This window comes from Lutjanus erythropterus, chromosome 14 (genome assembly GCF_056507025.1).
Source record: "Lutjanus erythropterus isolate fLutEry1 chromosome 14, fLutEry1.hap2, whole genome shotgun sequence".
NCBI lineage: Eukaryota > Metazoa > Chordata > Actinopteri > Lutjaniformes > Lutjanidae > Lutjanus > Lutjanus erythropterus.
The window spans coordinates 3567796-3581947 of record NC_139330.1 but is presented as its reverse complement, the minus strand read 5'-3'; the positions used below and the strand labels follow the sequence as shown (position 1 = coordinate 3581947).

At 39.4% G+C, this 14152-nt stretch overlaps 1 protein-coding gene across 1 annotated transcript in view; it reads right to left on the bottom strand.

The window, feature by feature from the left end:
- Nucleotides 1–14152, bottom strand: part of ttc7a (tetratricopeptide repeat domain 7A) — a 65773-nt gene that overhangs the window by 50956 nt on the left and 665 nt on the right. The window contains exons 2-7 of the mRNA XM_084736293.1: nt 12701–12887; nt 8039–8202; nt 7228–7396; nt 1726–1856; nt 1504–1628; nt 99–177 (exon numbers count right to left, since the gene is read on the bottom strand). Of these exons, the coding sequence (XP_084592419.1) occupies nt 99–177; nt 1504–1628; nt 1726–1856; nt 7228–7396; nt 8039–8202; nt 12701–12887 (855 nt within the window). The remainder of the gene's footprint in view (nt 1–98; nt 178–1503; nt 1629–1725; nt 1857–7227; nt 7397–8038; nt 8203–12700; nt 12888–14152) is intronic.

Genomic DNA, 14152 nt, shown 5'->3' with positions numbered 1-14152 from the left:
TCTGAAACTGATCTTGTAGCGCATTATAACACATTATAGATGCAGTGCAAACTACAGAAACTGTTTGTGGATGATAGTGTGTTTGTGTGACATCTCACCCTCCTGAAGCTCTGAGACCCTCGTGACTCCACCACCCTGAGCACCCTACGCAGCTGGTGAGCACCCTGCGCAAGATGACTAACACACACACACACACACACACACACACACACACATGCACACACACAGTAGGCGTACATCAGTGTGATGTATAGACTGTGAAGGTGTAACACTGAAAAAGCAAATAAGAAGAAAAAAAGAGGCTGACGGTACAGAGTGAGAAAGAGGTTCTGGTGAACAAAAGCACTGATGTTCTGACTGTTTACTGCTTCACTTTCAGGGTCACAGCTTGCCAGATAAACAGTATAGAGAGTTTTTACAATAACTTGAGCCGTATGCAGAGTTGTTACTGATTTAATATTTTGTCCACTGTACCTACAAATGATAGCAAAAAAACTGCAACCTCCAAAATAATCATCAACACCTCTCTTCAGCAGTTTCAGTTAATTTTACAAAAGTCATGAAGGAGAATTTACTGCAGGAATCCTTTATTAGACAGTACTACTCTGAACTAGGTGTACCTAATAAACTGCACACTGAGTGAACGTGACAGTTTGCTTTTCTGGTTCTAAGAGCAACACTGACACCTGCTGGTCATAAATTAAAATGCAACACTGTTGCACTCAGTTTGAGTGGTGCTCAAAAAGTTTTCTCCTCCTCACTTGATAAAATTAATTCCTGCATCACAGACGAGGATGAATGAGCAAAGACAGCAGCCATTAAACATGCTGCATGACCGTCATGTGACATAATGTAAACACAGATACCTAAATTATGAGGTACTGAACACACATGTCTTTTTTTTGTAATTAGGGATGTAATCCATTGCATTACCAAAAAAGTAATCTAATTTGAATACTTTTGCATTCTTCAGAATCAAACAATGCAAATATTGCACCTTATACTGAAAAATGGATGCAGCAATAAAATTCCTTCCACTTCCTCTAATACTTTTTGGTAATGCTTCAATTTACACCTCCCCTTATTTCACGGTAAAAGGTGGTAATTACCAAGTAATATATTTGAATTATTTTGGAAATTAGCCACAAATCACCTCCAGATTACCTCCAAATAACCAAATTATTGATACTTGCTAATTATCACATATTTACTATGGAAATTTTGGTTAAATTTGCAGGTAGTTTGGGGGCAGTTTCTATGAAATTTCAAATATGTTACTTAGTAATTAACACCTATTTAACATTAAATTAAGGGACTTGTAAATTGAGGCATAACCTTCTTATTTCATTTTTTAACTCATCAAGTTATTTTTTTTAAGCGCTTTTAAAATATCAGGCTTTACTAGAGCAAAATAGCACAGAGAAAAAAGGTGCTGTGTTTGTGTTGTGTGTGTTTGTGTTGTGTGTGTTTGTGTTGTGTGTGTTTGTGTTGGTACAGACTCACCCCCTCTGCAGCAAACAGAGGTAAGCACTCTGTAAAGCAGCCTGCAGGAAGTAGCCCAGGTCGATGTCTGCAGGTGGAGGAAGCAGACTGGCTTTGGCTGTCTTGGTGTGGGGTGTCGTTACCGTCTGAAAACACACACACACACACACACACATATACATTTACACACTCATGAAAACCTGCACACCTATCCTGCAGACTCTGCATGCAGACGGATCAGACCTTATCGAGCTCCTGCAGGTAGGACAGAGCAGCATCACAGGCCCTGAGGAAACAGGACAGACTCTCCTCCTCCCTCTCTGACAGACGGACACGAGACACCGCAGAAACTGTCTGGTGGTCCAGAGAAAGACCTGAAACACGACGACAGACCATATGCATCGATTTAACCACCACCTGCTGCCATCCACCACAAAAATCTGCTGAATCATGGTTTGTCTATTCTGCTGGCTGCGTTAGCAGGCGATAACTAGCAGGCAAGTAAACCAGTGAAAATATGAGATAATGTACAATTATACTGATTAAATAATTAGTCAGAAGTTTAAAGTAGCATGTGAGTGAAGTAAATGAATTAATCAGGTGTTTTATCAGAACACATTAAAATAAATGATCCATCTTCAAATGAATAAGATATATCAGTGATTAATTCTAATCAAGGGTTTCTTTAACAATCATCCGCTTCTGAAATTCTTCTTCTTCTTCTAATAAATGTCTGTCAGGCTGCACAATGAAGAGCGTAATGCTGCCCTCTATAGGAGGAAGGATCGATGTTCAGTCCAGTTCAGTGGAGAAACTTTAGGATTTCTCTGCCAACAGGTTGGAAATTCTTTTCAGATGCAAAGATTAAGCTGATCTGACCCTTCACTGAAAAACTGCTGCCTTTCACTTCTGTATAATAAAAACATAACACTCTACTAAACTCGATTTTATTCATAACAATAGAGCAGATCTGCCCAGGAAATCAGACAAATCTGTGAGCTCATGTTTCATTTGCTCTGGCAGGTACGTCTCAGACAGATTTCCACCTGTCCTGGATCCCTTCAGGCTCGTCACAACTATTTATTTAATATGGGGCGTGTTTGATTTGTTACACGTTTCCACAGCAGCGCACCAGGCTTATGAATCCCAAATAAAACTGCCAAAAACTGCAGTGCTGATCAAATATGAATCAAGATTCCAATACAGCATTACCAATTTCTTGTCTTAAGAAACACATTTTCTGTTTAGTTTTAATTTGAGAAAGTTTGCAACCAGGTCGACATTTTTTACCTGCTTGAAAACAGAGCAAACAACAACTCACATGTGACTCTCAGCACCTCATGACATTTGTGAATTAGTCTGTCAGCGCTAGGCTACAAAAACATACAAAGAATATTTCCAAAATTTCCATAGCATTTAAAACAAATATCATAAAAGATGGAGAACGTTGGTCAATCAAAGAATTGGACGCATCTCCAACTGAGACAGAATTGTAAATCTTGCTTTTAATTTTGACTCATTTTTGATTTAGAATTGAAATCACATGGCACTAAACTGAAAAAAGGGACAAATCTTTGTACTGAACAGCCAAATCCGAAATAACTACTAACATGAAATGTGAAATATCATTTTTTTCAATCACAGATGGAATGAATGAAAGTCTTAAAAGAGGAACACATTGCAACTGTGCAAAAATTAGAGCAGCAGTCCAAATAGTGAGTTGGAGCCATAGATTAATTCAATTAAACAGGTTGAATCCTATTTAATTTATGATCTATGGTTGAAGTGAGTTGTTCCTCTCCGCCCCCTCCTCCACAGACTCGGGAGGCTCAGACAGGCTGCAGTGTTCCTGCAGGAGTGCAGGACAAGTGCAACATCATACTTAATAACAAGCAACAACGAGTCAGAAAATACATGCTGAAGTTTCAGTTCAGTGACTTTCTGCCAAACTCCATTAACATTTGGCTCAATTTAATCGTTATGAGCATCTACTCCTTCTAAAAGATAATTAATGATTTGTTATGACTCAGACACAAAATTATTCAGCGAACATTCAGCATCAACTTGAAGTCTAGTTATGTGAAATGGCAAAAACTTAAATTCCAGCCTGGAATAGAAATTTAAAAGCGGGACAGAGAAGCAAGTATTTCAGTTTAACATGTTTCCTTGATCTCTGATGACATGTGGTCATTTTACTTTTTATTACAGTAAATATATTACAGATTTCTCCTTTAAATAAGTGACATATTAGTTGTGTAAAGTAACTTGAAAAGTTGATTAAAACACAGAAAAGTGAGCTACACTGCAGATAACAAGTTAGTGTCAGTAGACTGAGTGATTCCTCTTTAAGTTTTATAGTTTGGGGAACATTTTAGTTTTGGCTCCACCACATCCTTCCCTGTTTTTGTCTCAGATATTTTAGTCGATAGTAAACAGAAAACATACACTCCCTGACCTTAAATCTAATTATCCAGTTCTGTAAGAACAGGACCTAAAAATGTTCTAAATTTATTTCTACCCTTCCCATTTTCTCATATTGTCGATGCACCAAACTCAGAGGAAGAAGTGAGCGGTCCGGGACCAGATGGCACGTCTGACGTCCGTTAGTGGACTTACTGGTACAAATAAACGCAGTGAGCAGGAACATTCGTAGACTGCAGGAGGCCTGTGATGGACGGCAGCCTCAGAGCAGACGCCAGGCCTAATCAAATAACCCGACAGCTGCCAATGAACGAGACATCATCATCCAAATATTCACATCTGACTTCATATTTACGCAGAAAAAAAACCATGGGAAGGAGCTCTGAGACCCCCCCAGAGGATTTGATGTTTTCTCGTGCAGCATGTGAGAGTCAGTCATAACAATCCACTGTAAATTTCATTTAATGCATCTCAAAACAATCAGAGGAAATCAAAATCTAACCGTTACTATAATAAAATCCTCCTCAGTTTCATGAGCATGAGGTCAGGCCCGATTATCAGGAAACAGGGAGTGTAATGACATGATGGTGATTATGAGTGTAACAAGATTATCCAGAGCTCTGAGGACGATACACAGTGTAATACTCTGTGGGTGTGACCTTTGACCTTTAATGACGCTGCATTCAATGTGTCAAAAAAGACAAACTACTCAACGGGACAGCAAAGAAAAGAAAAAAACGAGAATTCCTGCTTCTTACAGGAAGTTTTAGGAAAGGTTATTTCTAAGAGCACCCTATCACACATAGCCTTAAAACATTTCTAAAATAATCTCCTGGAAAGAAAAGTGCATTTTGTGTGACTGTGAGTAACAGTAAATGCTTCCTTGACATGTGACTCACAATCATCAGGTTTTTTAAACAGCACCTGTGTAGAAATCTGCCAGCTGCAGTAAATCTGTTCCCCGAAGGGTTTTACACTGTGCCTTTACTCTGAATCTATAGCATTTTATTGATGTTATTATTTAAAGCAACATTATACAACTAGTTTACCTTAAAATAACAGCTTCATTTTAAATGGTAAACTGACTTTTAGGGTGAATGGTACCTCTGTTATTCCCACTCTGCACATCAAACACCTGTTCTAACATTATATAACTTGAACACAATGCAACCTAATGCTTTATAGCACTTTAAGTCACACACCACAACCATATCACTGATTTTAGTGAAAGTGAAATATATTTCATCTAGAAAATGTTTCCCGTTTTTCCCTCTGATGTCCTCCTGCTGCTCTGCCTCAAGACTGTGATTTTCCCGAGTTTCCTGATGGACACATCAGGGCTGTGGATTTTTTCTTAGAGTGGTGACAAAGTAAAATTTTACCACAGGATGGCAGTTTATCGTGGCTACCTTAATAACGACGTTATACTTAAATTTCTATATTCAAGTAAACTTTAGACTATCAATAGTTAATATATTGTTCAACCTTGCCTTAGCAATAAAAAAAAGCTATTATTTAATGTCATCGACTGTCATTTTGTGCTTCCTTTTTTTTAAACGTGTCGGTTCAGGCACTTTTTTGGGCACTGCTCCCATTTTTAAAGTGTTGTTTTAGCACCAGTATCCAACCCCCCCCAAACAACTAAAGGGCCAAATTTTCACATTTCCCCTTTAACATCATCAGTATCATCCACAAGCCGAGGTTAAAACTCAAATAAACAGACCGGACACTGACAGAACTATCTGTCCAATCAAGCTGATGTTTTCCAGCCGTGTTACATTCATTTCCACAGATTGGATTTCATCAGCCCGCCCACCTTCCCTCCACTTCCACTTCCAAAACCCCTACAAGGTCATTGTGATTTTAGGGCTCAATAACTCCTAGCAACGGGATTAGGAATGGGATCATGAAGGAAATGTCTGCAGAGAGCCGTCCGGTCTTGTCTGTGGTGTTTTTCAGGGAAACCTGCCAGTCCTCAGAGCTGCCTGGTCCCGGCTGACAGGTAGAGATCTGCTGTAACTGAGCAGCACTGGAGTGGATGTTCAAATAGTCTGAAATCTCAGGGACAGGTGAGATAAAGGTCCGGCTGACATATTGTAGGTTTACAAAACTCATATTTAAGCACTAAAACTGTAAATAGTCATGTTACACACTAGATGAGCAGTGGGAGACCACCCTGCAGGTTTCTGCTCTGAACGCAGGTACAACACATCTAATGAGAACTTTAAATCAATCATCTGACTCTTCACACACACTGTAGGCAAGTTCATGGGGGACAAAAGACTGTAACGCACAACACAACTGTCTTTACATTCGCCATTTTCCACCAAAATGAAATGTACATTCTCCAGGCCAAAGAAACATTTGCAAAGCTGATTTCTGAATATTCTGATTGATGATTAACTGTATTGCTGCTGGAATTGTTTATGCTAGTATTTAACCACATTACAGCTGCAAAATATGGTAAAAAAAAAAAAAAAAAAAAAGTCATATTGCAATAATTTAGACTTAAATTGCAACTGTGACATTCAATACAATTAGTTAGAATAATCATTTTAGCATTATAATTTAATTTTTACAGAAAAAAATTCATCTCTGCATCTCTGCAGCACTACAGTACTTGCGATTTGGATATTGCACTTGGTCATATTGTGATTTCGATTTGACTGCAATTAATTGTGCAACCCTAACCAAAATTACAACTTTAATTCCCAATAATTAAACATGTTGCCTCTTGTCTTTGCTATTTTGCTGACTCTCCTTCCCTGGCATAGTTGTGTGTGTGTGTGTGTGTGTGTGTGTGTTGTTCTGTGATTTTGTGATTCACTTTTGAATTACTTTTAAATGTTTTTTGCTTGAAGAAAACACCCTGTTGCCTTGAACAACACTTTTTCTCTGAACGTCAGCCTGATGGATCACTTGGCTTGTGTGTCGATGAAAAACCCAGCTGCTACTGAAAAAAAGTTGTGTATTTACATTTTCTTTCACATTCAGACTCACCTAATTAAAAAACTGCAGTACAGAATTATTCCCTGGGTGTATATGATATGTGTTTCTTGTGTTTTATATTTTTATGCTATTGCATTATAAATTTTGTTATTAATTATGTGTATATATGTTGTATTTTATGTGTATTATGAAAGAACTACAACCCTACTCTCATTGTCCTGTGTTGTATAATGATAATAAATGACCTTCAGTGTTTGCAGATCTTAGTGAAGGATTGTACAATATTTTTATAACAGACTGTGATGATGGAAAAAGACAACCCAAGTTGTAAAATACTGATATTTCCTTGTTTATATTTCCAGACATGTCAGATACCTTTAATGACAAAAGCCTCAGCCAGCAGTCGGAGATGGTAGGTCGGCTGGTCGTCCCTCGTCAGCTCCTCCAGTCCCACCCTGGCACACATTCCCTGGGCGTCACGGTAACGACCCTGAACATAGTGAACCTTGGCCATCAGCAGCAGAGCCTCGTTCAGGTACCTGGGCTGGAGAACCGGAGAGAATAAACGGTTAACTGACGCAACACAAAGGAAGAGATCTGTATAACAAGCTTCTTCTGATCTGTCAAATACACTGGGTGCCATAAGGGTTCTCCCTGAAAGGATGAGGTTCTTCCCAGAACTATTTGCTTATAAAGAACCATTTTTTTTGTCAGAGGTTCTTTGTAAGACTAAGGGTTCAATTAAGAACACTTTCTATCCAAAGAACCCTTCTTAGAAGAGTTCAAGAATTTCAACAGTCATTGAAGAACTCCTTCATTGAGGGTTTGGTAAGGGTTCTTTGTACCATAATGTAAAAAGGTTATTGTAGAACAATCTCAGTGTGGTCTAGATAATACCCTTTGATCATAAACGGGTCCTAGGTAGAACCCCCCGGGTATGTTCTAACTAAACTCTTGAATATAAAAAAGTTCTCATAGAAGAACCTTTGTAAAAGCTTCCAGCACAACCTAAAAAGGGTTCTCCTGTGGGGACAAGCCAAAGACTCTAGATAATGTGTTTATTTCTAAGAGTATACTGGTTTCTGTACTTCATTTATTTGGTCAAAATAAATAAAATAAACTTAAACAGGCAGAGAGGAACCTATAAATCTACAAGAAGAGCTGAAGGAACCCAGATCAGACTCACTGTGAGTCGTCCTCGGCTCAGGATGGTGTTCAGGTGTCCTTTGGCCCGGGACAGTTTGGTCTGGGTCTTGTCCATCAGAGGTATGGAGCTCCGTAACAGGTCCATGTTCTCCTGCAGGCACTCCTCCAGCAGAGCCTCGGCCATCAGCAGCGGCCCGTAGTCATCTGGGGAGACGGGATTTAAAGGAGCAATATGTAGAAATGGCAAAACACCGAAGCTCATCGGGACGTCCGCCCCTCAGGTTCCTGGGCCTGCAGCTGAATGACGAACCGCCCCCTTCATCCCTCACCTCGACACCTTCAACCCTCACCTCGACCCCTTCATCCCTCTCCTCAACACCTTCATCCCTCTCCTCGACTCTTTCATCAAGACTTTTGTGTGTTTCCCCTCGCTCCCAGACTGCAGGAACACTGCAGAAGACACTGCAGGACATCATAAACACCCACTGCTCTGATAATACACACTCTGGACTCTGGGTTAAGTGGCTGCCTGTCTCACTGCCTACCAAACTCCATTAACATTTTGTTCAATTTAACCATTATAAACATCTACTCCTTCTAAAGGATTATTAATGATTTCTTTCGACTCATAAACAGACACTAACTCATTCAGCAAACATTCGGCATTAATTTGACCTCTAATCAACCTGAAATGGACAAACGAAAACAGTTATTCCTGCCCGTGAAGCAAACGTGAACTGAGTTTGTTGGAGAAGGTCTGGGCTCGGGGTCAGAGGTCATTTGTTTCTGTAGCCAAAGCAAACCTCAGGCAGTCCATTAAAAACAGCATTTCCCACCAGCTCAGGCAGAGGAGTTCAAATATTCCAGAGAAGTTATTTAGAAGTCTACAGTTTCCATTTCCCGCATACTTTCTTTAAATAACTTTAACATGTAATCACATGATAAACACTCCACATCCACCTACGTTGAATCAAGATACTGAAGTTTACTCAGACGGTAAACCATCTCGGTTCTGACGGGGCCTTCAGTGTCCAGTCGTAAACCTCAGTTTTTGTGTACACACACTCGATTAAAGCCTTCCTGTTTAGCCTTTTCCTTCTGTGTGTGTGTGTTCTGACGCCAGCTCTGTGAACAGTGTTTATGTCCTGATACACTTGACATATTTGCCAGTTAGTTTTTATCAGCACAGCCAAGGCTAAGCCTATCAGAGAGGGGAAGGTGAAGCACAAACAACGGGACGTTTCACAGTCCATAACTGCAGCGAGAGCCGTTTAATGATTTCACACAAGTTGTAGCCTGGACGTTGGAAAAAGTCAGTATGTTAATACTGAGAGGTGACAGAGATGTTGGACAGAAAATATTCTTGCTTTTGAGGACAATTTATGCTTGAATTGACTCAGACTTCAGTTTCCTAAAGCATTCTGTCATCTGTCTCTGTCACTTTGTGATTTTTCTTAAATTTGTTCTTGAGAAAGCTCCTAAGAAAAGTCTAAGACAGATTCATGAATGTATTCTTAACCTGCAGAATTGTTCGCATCTGTGTTCTTATAATGATGAATGCCATTGTCCACTTAGCATTGGCCCAACATCCCAAGTTGACTAAAGAAAATGTTATTTACACCACGTTTTTAGCCTGAATCTTCACTGTAGATCCTTAGCTTGAAGCCATGTTCACATGCGTATGCACACCATCTGAACTGTGGTGTGTGTGGTGTCACGATGTGTGTGCACAAGTGAACGGCATGTCGGGGCTTTAGGAGACTTGGATTACACCAGACGAGCAGCATGGAGGCATTTCATATATTTTTTCCAGCTGTTTTTGGAAGATTCTGCAGCACTTTTTTCCTGTGAAACTCCAGCAGAGTTTTGCAGACTAATAAAATAAACTGGACTTGCAATCAGCATGGGGATATGTAGATAATGACTGAATTTTCTTTTTTGGGGGAACTATCCCTTTAAACTGCTACAGAATCTTTTGAGTGGACCTTTTTTAAGTCTTTTAAAAAATACTGTATTTGTCCACAGTTGTGCATTGCTTAGCTTCTTGCGCTGATACTCAGAAGTAGTAAAATCACCACCAACAGCTGCTTTTTACAGTTTTACAGCAGGGTGGATTTTAACTTTAATTCCTTATTTACCTGAAGTGAAGTTCCTCTATCTCTAATCTACAACTAACCCTCCTGGTGCACCGTGACTTCCATGCTCACTTAATGTCAGATCAGCTAATGTGAAGCGTGCGTGCTCACAGTAATACCACATTGATTTAACAGTTCAGTGCGTGTGCATGCATGGACAAACTGCTGCTCGGCACTATCAGCCACTTACGGGCACAATAACAGCGGACTTGCAGTCAAGTCACCTGAGCCCATATTTACTCTGCCGGGGAGAGAGAGGTGGAGGCGGCAGGTGCATTAGCAACTCACCAAAGTAATGGCACAGAATGATAAGCATTTCTTTGAGCGCATGGAGTGATTTGAAGGTTAAATAGTCCACTCTTGTTTTGCACGAACAGCCTGTATGAGAGGGGTTAACACTGTGGAGGGCCACAGTTTACAGTACCTTTGATCATGTACACACTCTTTCATTGTGTGTACTGTAAACTTCCAGGGAGTTTATTGTTGGAGCCATCCGGCAGCCCCTCTCTGACCCCCAGTCTGACCCACAGAGACAAACGTAAACAACTTATTATTGTTATTAGCGTCTTACTTGCAGAATAAATCTGCTGAGGGAAACTTTATGTTGAGGAACCCACTCTATCTTGCTGGGAGTCCAAAGTCCGACTTGTGTACAGTATGACCCATGCACTGCAAAAAATATCCATCCATAAAATCTTTTACTTACACGTCCTGCTTTCAAAACCTTATTTAAGTACAACTTAAAGAACATAAGTCATATTTATGAGCAAAATGCACTTAAAGGAGCAATATGCAACAACTGCACTATAATTTTCACTTGTAGTGCCACAACTTACTGCTTTATAGAAAACTAAAACCACACATATCTGTTGTGGCAAATGGGACAAATTTCTCATCCGACAGATGTGCAGATTCTTCTGAATCAAAGTTTTAAATTAAGCGTTCCCCTTTTGTGGACATTTTTAGGCAAAACTTAAGACCGACATGTTTGAGAGTCCTTAAAGTCGTATTCTCACTTTCATTCTCCTGTGTTTTATATTTTTTATCTGTTCCTCCATTTATTTGCTCGTGCACAGGGTGGTATTTTTATGTTTCCTCTGCTGCTATTTTGCTGTTACCATGCTGTCCACTGTCTTTAGGGATGTGTTAAAATATGTGATTTCTGGCAGGAATCAACACGTTTGTTGCAGAGATTTTATCTACAAAGGTCTTAATTTTGGGAATGCTCCTGGGTATTCCAAAGTTACAGAGAAGTAAACCGTTCCTCCTTAACATGTGCCTATTACAGCTAAGACGTCTGATTGTCCCAGTCTTAGGAAAAACACCACCAGAGCTCGAATAGGTCAGTGGTTCAATGGAAAAAGAGTTTTTAAAAGCTTCTTGATAGCACAAGACAAGTGCAAAATTGTAATTTGATGATAAAAATATAGGATACACTAAGTTGATCAGCTGTTTATTAACTGTCAACTTTCTAAAAGTCTACAGTTTCCACCTGAACAACAGAACAGCTGCACCACTAACCAGACTTTATAAGAGCAATTCCTGTTTCTTAATGAAAGTTTTAAAGAAAACATGAATTTTTTTTTAAATCTCCTGCATCAATTTTCTTTAAAAGGATAGTTCACCCTAAACTGAAAATTCAGTCATTATCTACTCACCCTCATGCTGACTGAGGGTCAGGTTTATTTTGTTAGTCCTCAAAACACTGCTGGAGTTTCACAGGAAAACAGTGTTGCAGAATCTCCTGGGATGTTGGGGCTTTAGGAGACTTGGATTACACCAGAGCAGTATGGAGGCACTTTTTTCCAGCTGTTTTTTTTTTTTTTTTTTTGGTTTGAAAACTGGTCAACCTTCACTTGTTTACACAGTTTTCCTGTGAAACTCCAGCAGGGTTTTGTGGACTAAAAAACTAAACCCAACCTTGAATCGGCATGAGGCTGAGTAGATAATGATTGAATTTTCATGTTTGGCTGAACAATACCTAGTTTCATATCACCATACGATACAATATTGATATATTACCCAGCCTTATTCTGACATTTTACAGGCAAACAACTATTAATTGATTCATTGAGAAAATAATGAACCAATTAATCGACCATGAAAATAATCATACTTCTTAAATTTGTGCCTTTTTTACAATTTAATTACAACTAAAACACACTCAGTACAAAATGTGTTCTTTCAAAGTAAAGAACTTAAAGTTAAATAATTAATAACACACTTTAAATACGTATGATCAGTTTGACTGCAGGTGTAATCAAGTACACCAAAATTTAATACACTTATTTATAGCATGTTATTCATTTTCCACCAGGTAAATTGTTCCAACTGCAAATAAACTTCTACCAAACTCTGGAAACAACTTCCTGAAACTTCCCCTAAAAACGAGCGGAATTAAAACAACTTTGGTCAGAATGTAGAGCAGATTCAACCTGTCATTTATGGACCACGCGTCTGTTTTGTCGGTGGTTATTTTTTGCAGTGTGCAGGTTAAGCGAGCAGGAAACGAACAGGAACAGATGCCTCCACTTCAGACCCCCTCCAGGTGTGGACAGAACACTCACCGTCCTCGTGGAACCGCGCTGCCTGCATCTGGTCGATGATCGCCGGCATCTTGTCCCACTGGCACTCGGCCCGGCAGCGCTCCAGCTCCGCTTCCAGTCGGAGCTGGGTGAAGGAGACCCGGGATGCCATCGCCGCTCTGTCCCGGTGGTGACTGTAGTCCCCGGACACGATGGGAGTAACTGCAGACTGTCAGGAGGAATAAATGTGTAATCTTTAAGTGCGGAGGGAGGGAGGAGCTGGGGGTTAACTCAGGCTCAAGAGGTCAAGAAGTACTGAAATACAGTAAAGTTGGGAGAATTACTTTAAACATGACTTACTGTTATATAACCTAATCCAAGTATCACAATTAACACTAGTTTAGGATTACCTCAGAGTCAAATATGGTGTTTAGACTAATGAAATGTTTTATATTAATTGTTTTTTTTTATTTTTACATATTTTGCTAAGTTATTATTCACACCGAAACTTCATGTGAACTTAAGCTCACAAAAGCTGCTAATGAAATACTAACAGACTTTGAAAGAGTAAAGTTAGCAGAAAAGTTAACTAAACATATACAGAAGAATTTACCACTGATTACTTCTACAACATTACAAAATACCTGGAAGTGTCTTTTTCCCACTTAAAAAATGTCTTGGAAAACAACACAAAAGGTCTGGGAGACTGCAGAAATTTTGCCTGCAAATGCAAATGTTTCTCAGGAGACAAAGACCAACTGTTAACATTATTTATCATTAACAAAATACAGTAAAATACAATTTGATTACTGATTAACAATTTCAAATAGCACGCAACTTGCAATATTTGTTTGGACAGCCTTTGGATTAATAAAAAATTTGACAAGTTTTCTGATTGTTTTCTTACTTTTAGACTTGATGACTTGTCAAAATTTAAATTACAGTTTAGCCTGACTCACCAGCTGCACACAGCAGGTATCAGTCTGCCATTGGTAGCTTGTTTAAAGTGCTATTGTGGCGTCCAATATCTCTGTTGTCAAAGTCCCTAGAAAACAAAAACAACCTCCGAGCTGCAACCTACAGGGTAAAAACAGCAAACTTGCGCCTTGAATGCTAATGGCACGAGCATAAACAAGCTGTTATCTTTTCTTTTGCAGTAAAGTTATCATTTTAATGCTGGAGCTCGCCTCCTGACATGCTGCATCCTGGACTTAGCGCCACCCAAGACATTTGTGATTGGTTTTAAGAAATGCAAACTCTGCAAGGCAGGGTGTTTTTAGCTGCAAGAAACATCCCTAATAGAGATAAAAGTAGACGTCTCTAAGGGGACAGATGTAAGTTTAATAAATAAAAAAATTGTTGGTTTAATCCATGTAGGCTCAATAGATAAATGCATCAAAAGTTGCAAACGTCCCCAGTCTCCCCTAGCACATGGGAATACATAGTGACTTTTGACAGTAAACGTGTGGGATTTTTTTTTTTAATGAGTTTGGC